Source organism: Cnephaeus nilssonii (assembly GCF_951640355.1).
Source record: "Cnephaeus nilssonii genome assembly, chromosome: 22".
Lineage (NCBI taxonomy): Eukaryota > Metazoa > Chordata > Mammalia > Chiroptera > Vespertilionidae > Cnephaeus > Cnephaeus nilssonii.
In genome coordinates this window covers 1,021,796-1,041,099 of record NC_137093.1, presented here as the reverse complement: position 1 = coordinate 1,041,099, position 19,304 = coordinate 1,021,796, and the positions used below count along the sequence as shown (strand labels likewise).

General features: G+C 52.5%; 1 protein-coding gene across 1 annotated transcript in view; it reads right to left on the bottom strand.

The window, feature by feature from the left end:
• The window catches only part of UBASH3B (ubiquitin associated and SH3 domain containing B), a 164,188-nt gene that overhangs the window by 46,732 nt on the left and 98,152 nt on the right, over nucleotides 1–19,304 (bottom strand). Inside the window, exons 2-6 of the mRNA XM_079762336.1 lie at nucleotides 7,828–7,881; nucleotides 6,990–7,176; nucleotides 6,514–6,712; nucleotides 3,641–3,810; nucleotides 2,544–2,752 (exon numbers count right to left, since the gene is read on the bottom strand). Coding sequence (XP_079618462.1) covers nucleotides 2,544–2,752; nucleotides 3,641–3,810; nucleotides 6,514–6,712; nucleotides 6,990–7,176; nucleotides 7,828–7,881 — 819 coding nt within the window. The remainder of the gene's footprint in view (nucleotides 1–2,543; nucleotides 2,753–3,640; nucleotides 3,811–6,513; nucleotides 6,713–6,989; nucleotides 7,177–7,827; nucleotides 7,882–19,304) is intronic.

Sequence of the window (19,304 nt, the reverse complement as noted above, 5' to 3'; positions counted from 1 at the left end):
ACATCCTAATCACCAGGGGAGGTTTAACACACGCATGCCAGGCCACTCCGCATAGACCAGGACTCACAGTGTGGGGTGGGTCCAGGAACCCAGTTTAACAAAGATGCCTCAGTAAGTGTGATGTGTGGCCAAATGAAACCTATTTTGGTAACATTTAAGCAACTGTAGACCAAGGAAATCTTGTGCGGTTCACACAGTCTAATAGACCGGTTATTCTCTTTTGTTTTAAACTGAGACCTCCCAGCATCTCAGAGTCAAAGAAAATCCAGTCCCACTCTCCGATTCTCAAGCCTGAGGCCCCACATGCTGGGTGGAACCGCCTGCCCTGCTTGCCTGCCCCGTCACTGCTTCCTTCGCTGCTATGAGGTCTGAGAGCCCTGCCACAGGCAGTTCCAGGAGCGTGCCCCCCCCCCCCCCCGCCCTTCCTCTCTGGGATGAGGCCCGGGCTCCCTGGAGCAGTGGGACTGACAGTTCCAGCAAGACCACAGGCAGTGCTTTCTGCTGAGAGCAGGGAGGGGCGCAGAGCTCACACCCAGCGCCTCTTCCCAAGTGCCAGGCCTGAGGATAAGCCCAGGACCAACCAGCCACCACAATTCAGAGGACACAATGGGCCGCACCACTGACAGCTGTCGAGGGACACTCAACCAGGCGAGATGCTCTGAGAAAGGGGGAGGACAGTGTTCCCGGGACGCTCTCAGATAGGGAGGAAGTGTCGTGAAGGGCCCCAGGCCCCAGGTTCCACTTGTTGCTTGAATCTCCTCCCCAAGGGCCCCCCAGGCCAGCCAGGCCAGACTCCGTACCGCTGAGCCTGGCGGTGAGAGAAGTCTGCCTCCCTGAGCCATTCCCACCTCTGGGGTAAGCAGACTTCTCTTACAGGATCAGTTTTGGAGAAGAGACAATTGACTTGCTGAGCATATAGAGAGGATGAGAAAACACAGGTTAGAAAGAAGAGAAAATCATAAAGCTAATGACGACTTCAGTTCAGTGCTGCTAGGCAGGCGCCCTGATCCCGGCAAAGCTAGGCCTTCCCTCACAGCCTCTCCTCTCCCCCAGCTGACTACAGTTTATTATCATTCACTTTGTGGATCAGCAAACAGAGACTCCGAGGGTAATGCAGCCTGGCAAGGTCGCACAGCTAGTAAACGGGAGAGTCAGGAGGACCGTTGGAATAAAGACTCAAACTCTCCATTGCGATGCCCTATCCCTCACGTTAGTGTTTCCACATCAGCAGGGCTGGCGTGGTCTCAGGAGAACAGCACACAAGTCATCGCTCAAAACAGAAGATGACGACGCAGACCTCCCTGGACCAGGCCGGACAGCACTCATTTCACCCTGAGCTCTAATCTGGGCAAGAGTGGGCTGGGCACGGAGACCTAGCAGGCTTCCATGTCTGCTCCTCGCATGCGAGCCTGCTTTTAGGAACGCGATCTAAGGGCGGTGCATCCTCAGACGGAGCCTTAGCCCTCAGTTTATTCATGAGTGTTATGCTTCACTTGCTTTCTCAGGCTAAAAGGGCAACTTTGGAAACCTAATTTATTTATTTTTATCTTCAGAAACATTTCTGAAAAAGCAAATATTTAGGGAACATGAGGCAGCTCCGACCTTCTGATCTGAGCCACCAAATGCTGGGTGTTCGTGGGGTCGCGTAGGGGGACTGGAAGGAAGAGGGAGCTGCTGGGTCCCGGGGATCAGGGAAGATGTTCTCTCCCCACTCGGGTGTGTGCTGCCAACCAGGGCAGCGACTCTTTCCTTTTCTCCCACCAGGAAAAACACGCACTGAAGCCGCCGTCTGCTGCTCTTCTGTGGTGACCATACGATGCTGGGCCCGCACCGCTGTGCCCAGAGCTTCCAGCTCAGCCAGGAGGACAGACCTCACACACACACTGGTGGGACCCCTGCGTGTCCAGGGAGGGCAGGCTCGGAGCTCCTCCGAGTGAGAAAGAGAAGGCGCCTTCATTTCTATTTTACTTACTGGGACACAAAGCTAGCCACAGGCCACTCCCAAAGATGACCAGGGACCACGTGTGTCTCCAGGATCTGCAGTTAGTTGCCTATTTCCTTGAACACACACTGTCATTCAGACACTCACGTGCCAAGTCTGAGCACTGGCTCAGAGCCACCTACTAAATGAGGGCGTGTTTGTCTCCTGACACTTGCAAACTCTGTCACTGCTGGCCTGGCGGTGTCTCGGGAACTGCCTTGCCGCTGCGCTGGGGCGTCGGGCCATCCCAGCAATGACCCAGGACACAGCGGACATAAACCTGGAACCATGGAAACTCAGGACCCACACTTCGGCCATCAGAGGGGGACCCCAGCAGCCTCAGTTTCGTCTCCAATCTGGAACTCAGACCGACAGTTACATTGGACGGGGCAGGAAGAGCTACCCATTGCTCAGCTCTCCCATCCCCACGTCAGCTCTTCCCTGGGAGCCTGGAGCGACAGGCTTTCTTCCCAGGGCAGGAACTGCTGCCCTGCGTGTCCAGCGTCGAGCCCAGACCCCACCGCCCCTGGAAGTCTGCGGGCACAGGCCTCGGCCAGCTCACCTGTGGAACACCCAGGTGCTGCATTCGTCGGCCTTGGTGATGTAGTTCTCGGGCAGGAGCCCCGAACCGCCGGTGGTCAGGGAGGTGCCGTAGACCCAGCCCTCGCTGGTGCTGGCCTGCTCCACGGGAGACATGAAGATGAAGTCCCCCGGAACCAGCTCCAGCTCGTCGTCATTCTGGGGGGTGTAGGGGTAGATCACCTGCAAGGTCTGGAGAAGAGAGGGCAGTGAGGCCCGGCCTCCCTCCCACCAGGCGGCCCCGGGTTCTGCGTGAACACGTGCAGGGGGCTCAGCGGGTGCCATGGCCTCAGAGGGGAGCCCCTCAGCAGGGACAGGACAAATGAGCTTTAACAATAAGAGACAAAGAGGCCATGTTATTTTTAAAAATAATTCATTTGAGCGTCTTTTCCCTAAGTGCCAACCGAGCCCAATGTGGGTCAGGCAGGCGACTGAGGACAGAGCTGACTGGAGGTGCCCTTGGAAAATGCCAAAGCCTGGGCTGCCGGGAGCTGCGTCCTGGCGCTCCCGCCCCGCGCCCCTGCCGGGGCCCTGTGTCTGGGTCGCTGTTCCCAACACTCCAAATCGATGATGAGCTTGTCTGGTCTAGACCCTGAGGTTCTAACAATTTTTCATATTTTACAAAATCTAAAAGAAATGTTAAAAGACTATATAAACTTTAAAAAGTCAGTTCTTCTGCTGTTAAAAAAAAATAGGAAACAAATGTAAGTGCTATTAATAAATGTAGTTAAACTGGATGGCTACTGTTTCACCATGTGATCTGTTTTTGGATGGATTGCCCATCTTCACTGTCAAAATCCCTGAATTCTGGTTTCAGCTCTTGCCCTAAATTATTCCGCTTCAGACCAGCCCCTAACCTCTGTGACTCAGCTTCTCCTTCAGGGATAAGGACAGTGTTACTCTTCAGAGACGGCCTGGCCAGGCCTGAGCACAGTGCGGATTCCCTCAAACGGTGACTCCCAGGTGGTCTACCTCCCCCTGCCCCCTGGTCCCTGACCCCTGCCCCAGCGAGCAGCAAGGCTCCTGGCTTTGCCTGCTCCCTTCCCCGCTGCTCCTGTCAGGAGCCACAGGAAACATTACCTCATGGTTAGCAAATCGGATGTCCCGGGAGAATATGGCTGCCAGCCAGTCGCACCCTAGTTTGACATCGATGCTCTGGGCTAGCTTCTCCAGGGTGGGCAGGTGGCTGGCTTGGAAGTGGTAAGCCAGGGTGACGTGCAGCTGCTTCTTATGAGGTTCCACGTGCACTTCTAGAAAAGGAAGGAGCCAGGTGCTGTTAGCCTTGGCGCTGCCAGCAAGGTGGGGCTGAGGGGGAACCCAGAGTCCTGCTTCCCAGGGCACAGCGGAGGGCCGCTGACAGACAGCCGCACCTCCCTCCCTGCGCAGCGGGGGGCACAGACCGGACCGCCGCCTGAGGGGTGACGAGCACAGTCTGTGGAGCCGTGGGCAGGCCGGGAGGCAATCTTTCCGGTTGCTCCCCTCACCACAACCCCGGCAGGAGCAGCCCACCACTCAGAGGAGGAAACCCAGCCCTAGAGGGATGACTCATTCATGTGAAATAGAACAAAGTCATCAAGCGACTCTCAAAGCTACGCTGCCTTTGTTTGGGTGAAATCAAGTCTCTTAGCTTCTGGGTGGCTCTGATGGAGAAATGAAGAAAAACAAATATTTTCTAAGTTTAAAACAGGGATTCTCAACAGCATTTGGGTGAAAGGACTCTGTTTGGGTGCTGCCCTCCTGGAGGCCACAGCAGCGCCCAGCGTGTGACCACCGGAAATGACTCAGACATTGCTAGCCGTCCCCTGGGGCAAACGTGCCCTGGTTGGAACCCCCGGCTTAACGCAGGCAGACGGCTCCTCTAAGACACCCCAGAAACAAGCAAAGCCAGATGCCGCCTCCAGGGCCCGCTCTGATTCCTTGTCTGTGTCTCTCTCAATGGGGAGCACAGCTCCTGTCCATGCCAGACTCTGAAGAAGCTGCAGCCAGAGAGGTTTAGGGTAACGGTGGCCACTGGTGGTCCGTGAGGTCCGAAAGGCTGGAGACTGCTGGTTTAGGGATTTGAGAAACTAAGAGGCTCACTCAGACCACACAGAGATGCAGCGGGGGCTGGGTCCTTGGGTTCTGAGCGCTTTCTCTGTGACACTGCATTGCTTCTCTCTGGTGTGAGCCTGGAAGGCCAGGGCTCTGTGTCTGTTCACACTGGATCCCAGTGCTCAGCACATGCCAGTGTCAGTCCTTGTCAAATGAACAAAGACACATGAATGGATCTCCCTGTGGAGGGCAACACTAAATCTACCTGCTGAAGGAATCTGGGGGTCCCCCAAATTCCAGAACACCAAGGCGAAGCCTGATGGCTGGCTTCTAGGTTGCAAGGAGCTGGGCCAGCTACACAGCAGGGTACACAGTTCTGCAAACCAGCAGCAGGGGGCGGCGAGAGGGCCCAGAAACCGATTCTGTGTCCCCAGGAGTGGGGGGGAGGGGTGAGGGGGGCGGTGGCGGGGGGAGGGGGGCGATGGCAGGGGGAGGGGGGCGGTGGCGGGGGGAAGGGCCTCTTAGAGAGGAAGGGCTGTCTCTTCCTCCCGCCAGGAAAGCAGCCCAGGCCCGGGTGAGCCCCGCTTTGCTCCTGTGAGAGGCACCTGGGTTTCGCGGCTACAACATGAGTTCGGTTTCTGTGGTGGTATTCGTGGTGCTGAGGGTGAACAGGAGCCGTTTCCCTAAGAAAGGAGGATGCACACAGGACACCACTGTCCTCTCTACTGGCCATTTCTCTGGAATGTTCAGGCCCTGTGACATGACAGGCACCCCAAGTCCAGAAGTGGACACTCGTCCGGGAGCAGGGGGCTGGGGAAGGGACCTTCCAGGCTGGACCCGGGGGAGCCCGAGCGGCTCGGGGGCTGGCCCTCCGCACACTCCCGGCCTAGCCCTGCTCGGGCTTTTCCGGTGAAGAGGTGCCCGCACAGTCCCAGCCGGGCTGGGAGGACACCGCCTCGACCCCAGGTGGCCCTGTCCTGCCTCCACATGAGGTGGCGCAGGCAGCTTGGTCCCTCTGGCCCTGCGCTCAGCCCTCCGCGAGGGCTGGAGGGCGGACGGGTGGCCTCCATGGCCCTCTCTGCTGGGGCTGGGGCTTGGGCGCCTGCCCTGCAGGGACCCCTTCGTCTAAGATCGACATGGCCCTGTGAGCTCCTTCCTGCTAAGCGGGTGAGCCACCCTCCAGGGATGGCCTCTCTTCTGGGCTCTGCTAGCTCCTGTGTTCAGCCAGGCACCCGGCTCCGCCAGGAGGAGCCACGTCTGACTGTCCTGTTCATGGAGACACCGCAGCTTCCCACGGAGCCCCTGGCACTGACTCTGCCTCACCTCACTGTCCGTCTGTCCTGGAGCTCGGGGAGCTCGTCTGCACCTGTGGTCAGAGAGGAGGAACCCCGCCCCCCCGCCCCCCAATGCCTGTCGCCTTCACCATGCATCCTGAGCATCCCTTTAAGCTAACTTCTTTGGTGGGAAATCGCAGCAGCTTAAGCTAAGAGCTGCCACCGAGAGAGCAGAAGAGCTGTTGGAGAGGGACTAGTGGGCGGCTTTTGAGGCTTAGGGGCGTCTAATGGTTTCCTAGGTCGAAGTGTGTGGCTCGGTGGAGATGACTGTTACTTGATTCTGAAAGGTTCCACTCTCCTCTGTGCTCTGCTGCCCTGGCCTGGAGTGCCCGGCCCAGGTGGGCGCCTGCGTGGGAGGGTGGGAGGGAGGGAGGGAGGGTCCTAACTCAGGTGCTCAATGGGAAGCAGGTGTCTGTTTTCCTCCCGCTCGAGTAGCCCCTGGCATTCTCTCCGGAGTTAGCAGAGCAGCACAGAGGTGTGCTCCGGGGAGGGAGGGGCTGTGCTCCCCGTCCTGCTCGGCCCCTTCCTGCAGGCCACCTCCCAACCCCACCCGCTGGACACAGCACCCGTCCCCCCACTCTGGCTCACCGGTTTTGGATGCAGCCTCCGCGGCAAAGTCAGCGGCAAACTTCTTGAGGACGTCGGCGCTGCCCTCCTCCACGAAGAGCCCGATGAAGTTGGAGGAGGTGTAGAGCTCCAGGGGCAGCGGCACCGAGAACTTGCCCTTCCAGCGGCTGACGGTGGCCTGCAGGGCCTCCCCCAGAGCGTCCGCCTTGCTGTCCTCGCACTGGAAGGGAAGCGGCGCGCTGCACGCAGGGGCTAGGGGAGCTTGGCTCGGCGGTCCTCGGCACCCTCCGCCCAGGCTGAGGCTGAGGCCACCACACACACACACACACACACACACGCACGAACACACGCACACACACACGCATCCCGTCTGTGAGGAGGGGAACTGCACACTCCCAATGACCTAGAACTGGATCACAGCTCTTACACCTGTGACTCCCAGGTCCCGCCAGGCGGCTGGGGTCTGGGCACCACGTCCCCATGGGGGTGCCGCTCACCATGAAGAACTGGCAGAGGGTGATGTGGGGGAAGATGTTGTGCGCCTTGTTCTTTCCGCAGATCTGCTTCGACTGCTGCCAGAAGTCGGAGAGCTTCTGGGCTAAGGGACCCGTGGGGCGCAGGTACAGCACGTATTCCCGGGGCAGCGGGTCGTCCAGGAAGGGGTCGCCCACGTGGGAGAACAGCCTGTGGGAGAGCGGGCAGCCTGGCTGGAGAATGGCTGGGGGGTCGCTCAGACACTCGGCTGCGTGGGAAGGGCTTTCCCTCTGTGCTTGAGGAGCTACCCCTCGCAGCTCACACTTCACAGCCGACCTCAGCCACCGCGGTGCCTGCAGGTGCCTTGGCCACGGCCCCCTCAGAAACCTGACGCCTCTCCAGGAGCCATTCTCAGGTAAACCCCAGCCCTTTCCTAAGCCAGGGCCGTTCCACGGGGCTCCTTCAGCTCAGTCCATGATTAAACCTGGTGCCCCAAAGACAAGGGACGCTTGGGAGCCGCCCCTCGGCTCTGCCCTGGGCAGTGACGTCCTGAAAGGCGGGTAGGGTTTTTCCTAAATTGACTTGGGCAGCATCCACACAGTTTCCTTATATCTGTCAGTGGCTGGAGGGCGGGCAGCTATTGGATAGGGGCTCTCTCAGAAACACTTGGCCGTCTTTAACCACTGCTAAGGCGAAGCACACCCTGGGGCAGCGTGAGGAGGCAACTGGCTGAATGGTCCAGTCAGGGTCTTCCTCGCCCCACCCCCCAGGTTCATTAAAGAGGCCACACAACCTTGCTCATCCACATCTATTTAGAGTTGATCAAGTGTCATTTTATCAATTTAGTTACTTTATACCAACCAGTCACATGCGGCTTGCACACTTCTTCCTCCGGTGGACGCCAAAGCTTTTTGTCTAGAAGAAGAAATCAAATTTCTATTGTTAGTATTTTTAGCCTCCTATCAGCTGCTCATGGCGGTGGCAGGAGGTGAGTGTGAAGTGAGGGACTAAGCCTCTGAGGTGGGCAGACTCGGCAGCAGGCTCCCCAAGGCCACAGCCAGGCGCTGGGACACAGCACGGGCCTGCAGGCACCTGAGCCGGGTGGGCTCTGTCAGCAGGCTCCACACTGGAGTTTTAGTTCTGCTTCCCTGCAGGTTGTCATGTCTTGCTTTTGCCTCCTTCATTCTCGCGCACTCACTCTGACTGCCCTGGATCCCTAACAGAATGTTGTTGCTAATTCACAGCCCTTGGCAGAGTGTACGAGAAAGTGGGCCAAATGCCCACCAAGGACATTGGATTTGGCTTAATTCAATGCCTCCTCCCGCCCACCTCCAGCCACCACCACCAGGCGCAGGAGGATCCGTGGTCTCCAACCAGTTCACAGACACCTTCTGGGTCCAGTGTCCAGAGCAGCGCTGCTGACCCTCCCACTGCTGGAGAGACAAGGATGGCTGTGGAGCGAGGCCCTTGTGCGCCAGCACACAGCACAGTAGGTGCTTCTGAAGTTTCAGTCTGGTCTCTAAGAGCTGAGAGTTCTGGGTTTGTGCCCAGCTCTGCTATTCACCTACCCATTCGTGCACTCATGCTTACGACGCCCATTCAAGAAATCCTTAGTGAACTGCTGTTATCTCATCAGCACTGTGCTAAGTTCTAGGAATACAGCGAAACAACACTTATATGCTTCCTGCCATCATGGAGATTTCAGCTGAGCAGGCGTGAAAACATTCATCTGTACAGATAGTTATTTAATTACATCTGCGGTCGGGGCAGCAAAGGGAAGTAGGGGAACCATAACATAGGACAGGGAGACCTAGCCCAGGCCAAACGGTCAGAGGGTCAGGGGAGGCTTCCGGGAAGAGGTGAGACCTGAAGTGAGACCTGAAGGATGCCGATGGACCCCTCCGGGTAGGGATGGGGGTTGCATGGGGCTGTGGTAGCGAAGGACACCTAGTGCATCGACTCTTTCGTCAAGTGCTTGAATGGTGCCTGACCCATGGGAGAGGGCCCGTGCACACTCACTCCCACCCTTTACCGGACACTGACTCCGGGTCCTTGGGAGAGGGGCGAGGGGCGGAATGTCTCCTTCTCCCAACTGGCTGCTGAGCCCAGCTCCTCTTTCCTCTTCGTGGCCCCTCTGTGGAGCAATGGGAAGACCTGGTGCCGTGAGAACCACGGAAGATCCGCGTGAAAGGGCCCTCACAGGCCGCCTGAGACCCGAGTGCTTCCCTCCACACAGGGGAGCTGGGGGAGGAAGGACGGCGACTTGCTGAAGGCAGCCTGGCGGAGGTGGTGCCAAGTGCAGGCCAGGCTCCTGCTCTGCTCCACAGCCCAAAGGCAAGGGAAGTGAAAACCTGAGCACAGATACCAAGTGAACAGGGTGAAGAAACGGGCACAGCTAAGTAGAACAGCTTATAGCAGACACGCCTCCTTTCAGTAAATGAAGTTAGGAAGTAGCAGGGCCAGTGCTCGGGGCCCCTCAGAATTTCTCAGGACAGAAGCCACTGAGGAAAAGACTGGAAAACAAATTACCCCCTCCCCCACCCCCAAGCCCACACCTGAGTAAGGTGCTTTGTGCTGGCCTGTTGCCAGCCCCGTTTCCTTTACTGTTTACTGGGCCATCAGAGAACACACCTCTTGCCTTTTTTTCGGATCCAGCAGCCATATACCCACAGAAGAATGCAAATCATAGTTTTTTAGAAGTTAGAATCTACTAGGGATTAAATTAATAAAAAACACCTATTGTTTCAAAAACAATTGAGAAAAGAAACTCGTTTGTGGTACAATGTACTATTTATATAAAAGATCCAGTGTTTTTTTCTATGCCCTTCCCCTGGTGAAATATACCCTACTGAAATTTCTTTTTTTTTTAAGCACTAGGAGAATAATCTGAAAATTAAAGGTCTAATTAAGTCATGATCTCCGTGACTCAAAAAACAAATTTTGGCCGAAACCGGTTTGGCTCAGCGGATAGAGCGTCGGCCTGCGGACTGAAAGGTCCCAGGTTCGATTCCGGTCAAGGGCATGTACCTTGGTTTCAGGCACATCCCCAGTAGTGGGTGTGCAAGAGGCAGCTGATCGATGTTTCTCTCTCATTGATGTTTCTAACTCTCTATCCCTCTCTCTTCCTCTCTGTAAAAAAAAACAACACAAAAAAACAATAAAATATATTAAAAAATTTTTTGGAGGGGCTTCAAAAGTATAATTGAGACAGATAATGAAGAGTTTGGGTGATAAGACTCTGATAAAAATTTATAGAAATCCAAATTCTTCTTTGTGAAGAAGACAAGTTTGAAAAGGCTTATGGGAATAACACCTCTCCTTCTGAAACTACTCAAAGAAACTCAAGAGGAGCGAAGCCTCCAGGCTTGTTTTAGGCTCATTTATGAGGCCAGCATTATTCTGATTACAAAACATGACAAAGACATTACAAACGTAGAAAATTATCAACAAAATATTAGCAAACTGAATTCAGCAATACAATAAAAAGATCACATACCATGATCAAGTGGATTTATTCCTGGGTGAAAGGTTGGTACAATATCTGCACATTAATTAACTTGATATACCACATAAACAAAAGAAAGAATAAAAATCATATGATCATATCAATAGATGCAGAAAATCCAGCACCCATTTATAACAAAGACTCTCAGCAAAGTGGGAACAGAGGAAACATACCTAACATAACAAAGGCCATATATGACAAACCTACAACTACATTATACTCAACAGGGAAATGCTTGAAGTGGTTTCCTTAAGATTGGTAACAAGACAGGAATGTCCACTTTCACCACTCATATTAAACTCAGTATTACAAGTACTAGCCATAGCAATCAGATAAGAAACAAATAAAAAGCATCCAAATTGGAAAGGAAGAAGTAAAACTGTCATTATTTGCAGATGACATGATACTTTGTATAGACAACCCTAAAGATTCCACCAAAAAAACAATAGAACTGGTAAATGAAGTTATTAATTAGTGGGATACAAAATAAATATTCATAAATTGGTTGTATTTTATACACCGATGATGAACTATTAATAGATACTAAGAAAACATCCCATTTTCAATTGCCTCAAAAAACATCCACAACAACCTAGGAATAAATGTAACCAAGAAGGTAAAAGACCTGCACTCAGAAAACTGTAAGACACTAAAGAAAGAAACTGAAGAAGATACAAGTAAATTGAAGCATATACTGTGTTTATGGATAGGAAGAATTAACATCATTAAAATATCTATACCACCCAAAGCAATGTACAGATTTAATGCAATTTCTGTAAAACTACCAATAGCATTTTTCACAGTAGAACAAAAAAAATCCAAAAATTTATATGGAACCACAAAGACCCTAAATAGCCATAGCAATCTCAAGAAAGAAGAACAAAGTTGGAGGGATCACACTACCTGATACCAAACTATACTACAAGCCCTAGTAATCAGAATAGTGTGGTATGGGCATAAAAACAGACACATCAATGGAACAGAAGAGAGAGGCAGAAAGAAATACACACCTACATGGACAATTAAGATCTGACCAAAGAAAAGGCAAGAATATATAATGGGGTTAAAGACAATCTATTCATTAAACAGTGTTAGGAAAATCGAACAGATACATGCAAAAAATGAAACTAGACCACCTTCTTAGACGATATACAAGAATAAACTCAATATGGATTAAAGACTTAAAAGACCCCAAACCATAAAACCCTTAGAAGAAAACATAAGTAATAAACTCTGACATTTTTCTTAGCAATATTTTTTTCTGAAATATCTCTTAGAGTGAGGGAAACAAAAAAAAAAAAAGTGAACTAATGGGACTACATCAAACTAAAAAGTTTTTGCACAGCAAAGGAAACCCTCAATGAAATGAAAAAACAACCTAGTGAATAAAATAAGATATCTGCCAGTGATACATCAGATAAGGGATCAATAACCAAGATTCATATAGAACTTAACACCCCCTCCTGAAAATCCAATTAAAATATGGAAGAAGACCTAAATAGACACTTCTCCAAAGAGGACATAAGATGGCCAGTAGACATATGAAAAAACGCTCTAAGTCACTAATCACCAAGAGATGCAAATTAAGACCCTGTTGAGGTATCACTTCACACCTGCCAGATGACTATCATCAATAAATCAACAAACAAGTGTTGGTGAGATGTGGGGAAATGGGATCCCTCAAGCACTGTTGGGTGTGTATACAGACTGGTGCAGCCACTGTGGAAGATAGTATGGAGGTCCCTAAAACATAAAACATGGAAGTGCTTTATGACTGGGTATATATACAAAACATTAATTTGAAAAAATATATGTGCCCTATACTCATTGCAGTGTTATTTACAATAACCAAGATATGGAAGTAACTTAAGTGTATATCAACAGATGACTGGATAAAGACATTTTATATATATATATATATATATATATATATATATATATATATATATATATATCTTACCTTATAATAGAGAAACATGCAAATTGACCGCACCTCTGCTATGCCCATGATTGGGCCGGCAGGAGGCTGGGGGCGGGACTCCGGGTGGCATATCCACCCTTGAGAAGTTCAAGATGGCGGTGCCAAGTGGCCGGGCCCATGCCGCCGCTCCTGGGGGTGCCTGGGGCTATCGGCACCCCGGGGGGGCATGGCCGGGCCCATGCCGCCACACCCGGGGTGCCTGGGGCGATCGGCACCTCAGGGGGCGTGGCCGGGCCCATCGGCACCCCGGGGGGGGGCGTGGCCGGGCCCATGCCGCCGCTCCCCGGGGTGCCTGGGGCGATCGGCACTCCGGGGGATGTGGCCGGGCCCATCGGCACCCCGGGGGGGCGTGGCCGGGCCCATGCCGCCACTCCCCGGGGTGCCTGGGGCGATCGGCCACCTAGGGGGGCGTGTCCGGGCCCCTCCCGCCCCTCCCGGGGTTGATCGTCCACCTGGGAGGGCGTGGCCCTGCCCCTCCCGCCCCTCCCGGGGGTCCGGGGGTCGATCGGCCACCTGGGGGGCGTGGCCCGGCCCCTCCCGCCCCTCCCGGGGGTCCCGGGGTTGATCGTCCACCTGGGAGGGCGTGGTCCTGCCCCTCCCGCCCCTCCCGGGGGTCCGGGGGTCGATCGGCCACCTGGGGGGCGTGGCCCGGCCCCTCCCGGGGGTCCCAGGGGCCGAGGCTTTCCGGGCCTTGGGCACCAGCGGGGAGCCTGCACCGATCGCAGGAAACCACTGGGGGTCGGCTCCTGTGATCGGTAGCAGGGACGCTGGGTGCGGCGAGCCCAAGGCCAGGAAAGCCTGGGGCGGGGGCTTTCCCGGCCTTGGGCACCAGTGGGCAGCCTGCAGGGATCGCAGGAAACCACTGGGGGTAGGCTCCTGCGATCCTTAGCAAGGATGTTGGGTGCCGCCTAGCCCAAGGCCACCGCCCGGGGCCAAGCCCCGACCCTGAAAAAGGCAGAAGGCGGTGGCCACAGCCAAGGCCTGGGTCCCTGGTGCCGGCAGAAAACTGGTGCAGGCAGCCAGGTGAATGAAGGTCTATTGCACGAATCTTCGTGCAAACGGGCTACTAGTATATATATATATATATATATATATATATATATATATATATATATACACACACACACAATGGAATACTACATGGTCATAAAAAATGAAACCTTATCATTTGTGGTAACATAGATGGACCTAGAGGGTATTATGCTAAGTGAAATAAGTCAGCCCGAGAAAGACAAGTACCATATGATTTCATTAAGTGGAATCTAAAGAACAGAATAAACAACATAAAACAAACTAACTAGTAAATACAGAGAACAAACTGATGGTTGCCAGAGGTGCTGGGTGATAGGAGAAGCGATTAAGAAGTACAAACTGGTAGTGACAGAACGATCATAGAGATGTACATTCCAATGTAGGGAATAGAGTAGTAATATTGTGATAACTATGTATATGACAGCGGTACTTGAGTTATTGGGGGACCACCTTGTAAGTTGAATAATTGCCTAACCACTCTGCTGTACACCTGAAAGTAAGCCTAATATATAAAAAGCCAGGGGCCATCACAACCAAAACAACCAGACAGACGACCGAACAGCAGGCTGTGTGGGGTGACAAGGCCGGCAGGGGATTAGTGAGGGATGACCAAACGACTAAACAGCAGGCTGTGTGGGACGACCAGGCCGGCAGGGTGGGAAGTTGGGGGCAATCAGGCTGGCAGGCAGAGGCAGTTAGGGGCGATCAGGCAGGCAGGCAGGTGAGCAGTTAGGAGCCATCGTTCCCAGATTGTGAGAGGAATATCTGACTGCCGGTTTAGGCCTGATCTGCAGGCCTAAACTAGCAGTCAGACATCCCCGAGGGGACCCAGATTGGAGAGGGTGCAGGCTGGGCTGAGGGGACCCACTCCCCCCCCATGCATGAATTTCGTGCACCGGGCCTTTAGTATAAAATAATGTTGAATGTCCATTGTAATCTATATATATAAAACCCTAATATGCAAATAGACCGAACAGCAGAACAACCAAACAACTGGTCATTATGATGTGCACTGACCACCAGGGGCCACATGTGGAGCATGGAGGGCGTCAGCTGTGGCGGGATGGTGGAGCAGGTGAGCGGGAGCACCAGATCAAGGCAGGGCGCCTGTTGCTGTCATTGGAATGAGCCTCTGGTGGTTACTGAAAATTCTTTGCTCCCACGCACCATGGTCCTGCCCAGTGCTCACACCTCCTTGCTGGCGCTCGCCCTGCTCACACTTGCTGCTGGCACTCAAGTTGCTGCTCACACCTGTTGCCAGCCCCGATCACTCAGCACCATCAGCGGGTGCAAGCAGTGGCTGCTGGCCCCAATCGCCCCTCAGAGCTTCTCCACCTCCCCCTGCTCCTGAGAGGTGATCGGGACTGGCAACCGCTTCTCACACCCGCTGCCGGCACCAGCCCCACTTGCACCTGCAGCCGATGCCAGAGTCACTGCTTGCACCTGCTGCTGGTGCCTGGCACCGGTCCCAATCACTCGGTGCTGTCTACGGGTGCGCAGGGCGGCTGCTGGTCCCGATCACCCCTGAAGGCTTCTCCACCTCCCCCTGCTCCTGAGGGGCGATCAGAGCAGCAGCCGCTATGCACACCTGCTGTCGGCACAGGCCCCACTCACACCCGCTGCTGGTGCCAGCCCTAATCATTCCATGCTGTCAGCAAGTGGGAGTGGCAGCCGCGGGAGCAGGGTTTGGGCAGACAGGGACAGGGGGCTGTGGCAGGAGGGGCCAGGTGGGGGCTCAGAGGAGGGGCTGAGACCCGCCCCTGTGCCCACCGCAGCCTCTCGGCCCACATTCCTTTCAAGGTGCATGAATTCATGCACTGGGCCCTAGTTGGAAAATAAAATTAAAAAGTGTTTTATGGAAAGTTATTGTATCTGATACACCTTCTCTAGCAAATGTTACCAAGTTAAAACAAGCTTTAGCAATAGCACAAAGGGCTCACCTTAGTCATCAGAAGGAATTTCCTGGCAGTATGTGCTACAAAGCTGTTTTGGTTTTCTTTGGAAGTTTCTGGTAAGTAGTTAGTGATCTGAAACAGGTGTGAGATTCTCTATGCAGGAGGCGTAAACTGGTTTCCAAGGAGGCCTGGGCAGAGCTCCTGCTGGAGGCGCTGCGTTCATTCTGTTCCCAGAACTCTGTCGACAGAACAGACTGAGCATGGGCAGCAGCAGAACACATCCCGTCTCCGCCTCACTGACCAAAGACGGTGCAATAGAGCTCCCGCCGGTCTGATGCCATGGGCGGTGGGGTGTGCAGGGTGAACCCCAAACATCCGGTTGAGCTTGAATGGCTGCTACCTATAGAGTGACTCAGAGTTGGCAGAGGCAGCGGAGATCTTGAGCAGATAACAGAGGAGTAGCCCCTTAAACCCAAAGGGGAGGAGGCCAGCCCAAGAATCACAGCAACGATTGTTTAGGTGGGACCTCGGCAGTCGGAATCAGTGAGGCCCATGAACTGCGGATGTTCTCAGGTGAGAACAGAAACTTGCCTCCTGGTCCTGGTCCTGCCTAATCTCCCCGTTATGCTGAAGGTTTATTCTCAGCAGAATGTGAAAAAATGATGCGAATCCTCAGGCCTCGCCGCAGTGCCCACGGCCAGGCCTCCTCAGCGAGGCCTGGGGTTGCCCTCAGCTCTGTCACATTTTGGGTTCCAGGTTGGTCTGGCTCCAGGGCCACAGCTCCCCCCACCACCAGGTGGAGACGCCTCATGACCCTGTCACTCGGCACACAACCGAGGAGCACTTCTTCCCTCTCCCTTCCTTCTTTTCTTTCTTCTCTCTTTTCTCCCTCCTTCCCTTCTTTCCAATCTCTATTTTTCCTTCTCCTCCCAGGGAACTCTTAAGAGGAAACCAAATGACAGTAAGAAATGTACTGGATAGAGCTTTCTGATTCACACCTGATCCAGTAGATCAAGCATGTCAACTTGCGGCCCGGCCCACATGCGGCCCACAACAAATATTTCCGCGGCCCAGCCAATATAACGGGATGTAAGAAACATTTCAATAAAAATTTTGTAACTTAATTTTTATAATACCCTGTTATATATAATTATTAATAACGAGCTACAACATTTGCTAATTACTGATTATATAATCGTGTTGCATTCATTTCCCTTACGTGCCTTATGTGCAGGCGCACCATTTCTCTCCACTAATACTAGCAGTGAACATTTTAGCAGCCGATGGCCACGTCATTAGTCTTGGACTGACTTGTTTGGTGTGCACAACAGGAAATATTTCTCTTTTGGAGAACAAGAGAAAAAGGTTTATTTGCTTTACACTTATTAATTTGTGCAGTTTTTCAGTGTCTGGTAAGTTAATTTTCAAGAAAAATATTAACTTTTATTAAAATGTTCTATTATTTTATGTTAAGGATTACTCATTTATTTCAGCCCTTTGTATTCAGCATGTCTCTATCAAAATAAACCTACGTTTCTATGAAAATGGAAGCTTTTGTTTTTTGCACCCGTGTAGCCTTCGAGTTTGACATGCTTGCAGTAGATGCAGGCTGGCCCCACTTCCAGGCCCAGCAGAACCACAGGTTAGAGCTGGACTGGAATTTCCTACTTAATGGTCCCCAGGCTGGTTTCCTCTGCAGCCTCACTGGTCTGTGGGGTCCACTGTGGCTCTGACCCTTCACTTCCTCTCATCTGACCAGCAGCGTGTGCCAGGCTCTGTGCTGCCACTGGGAACACATGGAGGAGGAAAGAGCGGCCCTTGCCCCATGCAGGGGGGAGCAAAAGTAGGGTTTCAGTGCGAGAATCTGCGTTTATTCCTGTGTCATTGTGTGCTAATGGGGCACTATTTATTGGCAGGGACCCACTGGTGCCTGCCCTGCAGAAGTCACAGTGGGAGGAAGACACAGGCGTAACAGCCTCCTCACTGCCTGATGGCGCTGCTGTGGCTGAGCGCCGAGGGGCGGGGGAGCTGCGGCTGAGCTCACAACTGAACATGAGCTCCTCTCGGTCAGGAGGCCTCAGCAAACCCAGAGGTGCTGGGGGACAGTCTACATTCTCGAGGGAAACAGCAATACGCGTCATCTGGTGGACATCCCACAAGCTACTAGCTCGGCAGCCACAGTTCCAGTTAGGTTGTGTTGCATTCCTCTTGACTTCCTATCGTTGTGAACTGGGATTTTGGAAACGGTTGTAATAAGAAGCAAGTGCCCAATGAAAACTGGGGAGGAACAGTACATGAGAGCGGCGGCGTCCAAACTGATCCTAAGGTTTGAGCCACTGTGCAGTGCCCAGCAAACACACATCCTATTAGTAGATAGCTGTGGTTATTTAAGAATGAAATAAAAATACTATTTTTCTTTCAATTATGTGTGTTATTTTTCACACGGCCCTTACATTGCTAGGAGACAAATACTTATTAAGTTCTTTGGATCTAACTACTAAATGAATTATTAGGCATTTACGTTGGCCTACAGGCTCTATGTAAAAATGATTGAGACACTAAGGATGCTGTGAACTGAGACAGTTTGGGACTCTGTCCTGGAAGAAATGATGCTTGATGGAGATCTTAAAAGCAGAGTAAGAGCCGGCTGGAAGAAGAGGGGAGGGAGAGGAGGTCTGAAGTGGAGAGCATGGCAAGAGCGAATGCACGTGAGCAGGGGAATTAGAGTCATGCTGCTGGAACAAAGATGGAAAAGCTGGAAGAGAGTAGAGATGAAGCTGAACAGGTAGGCAGAGGACAGCTCAAGAAGGAAGGTATGTGGGCCAGTTTAGAGGGCTTGGCCCTGATTAGCTTATGGAGTGGGAACAATAAGAATGGTAAGTGAAGAGGCGATCAGAACTGCACATGAGGGATGGAGTTAGGGAGACTGTCGCCACGCTGGTGACTACTTAGAAAGGGCGTGTTGAGAGGCTGAAGTATAATGACGAGGGGATGTTGGGAAGGATGTCTGGGTTATTGAATGGGTGACTCCTGGAGACTGATGAGAACTATAGCTTGAATGTATGTGTGGATGGTGGGGACACCCATGAGTGAGAATGTAAGAGGAGAGACACGTTTGGGTTGGGGTTGGGGTAGTAATGGCTGCTGAGCTCAGTTATTGTTCCCTGGAGAAGCTGGGGTCTGGGCTCACTGCCAGACCAGATATCATTAACAGACACCGGTCTAGCTGGGTACTACGTTCTTCGAGTTTTTGGCTACTTCACTTTGATTCCTTGTCTCTCTGTTTGTAAGCCAGACATTTCTTTAGACTACCCATTGAGCACCTGCATCCTGTCTAAGGAGTCCCTTCAGATCCCAACTCACTCAAAACTGAGGTCAGTAAATACTCAAGCCACCTTGCTCCAGTGGACAGGCTAACCCAGAGCCCAGGTTCTCCAGGAAGCAGGACACATCTCTCAACTGCCTTCAGGTGACGGGTCAATCCCTATTTTATTGAACTAATAAAACTCAAACCTGAAACCTGAAGCAAAAAAATTAGGAAGCATGTATACTCATAGAAATGGAAGCATATCCCCTCAAACTAGCAAGACGTTGTTTTAATGCATTAGAAACCTGATTTGTTAAGCTTTCCAATTACTTGTTGTTCTGTCCTTAGCTTTGGATTGCTGGTAGACATGTACTCATGGCCTCAGGGCCTCATTGCTCTGTGCACTGGGGCTCAGGGACCAAGGACTTACTGGTAGGAAAAGAGTAGATAATGGGGTAAGTGTAACCCTCCAAGTGGATGAAGCTTCCTAGGCAACCAAAATTAAATATTAAATGTCCTTCATGTATCTAAGGAAATCTCAAATTTAGAAACATTTAATGCTAGCTGTAGGATTTTTTTAAATGTTCTTACCCTGTAGGATATTAGTTGTTAAATTTT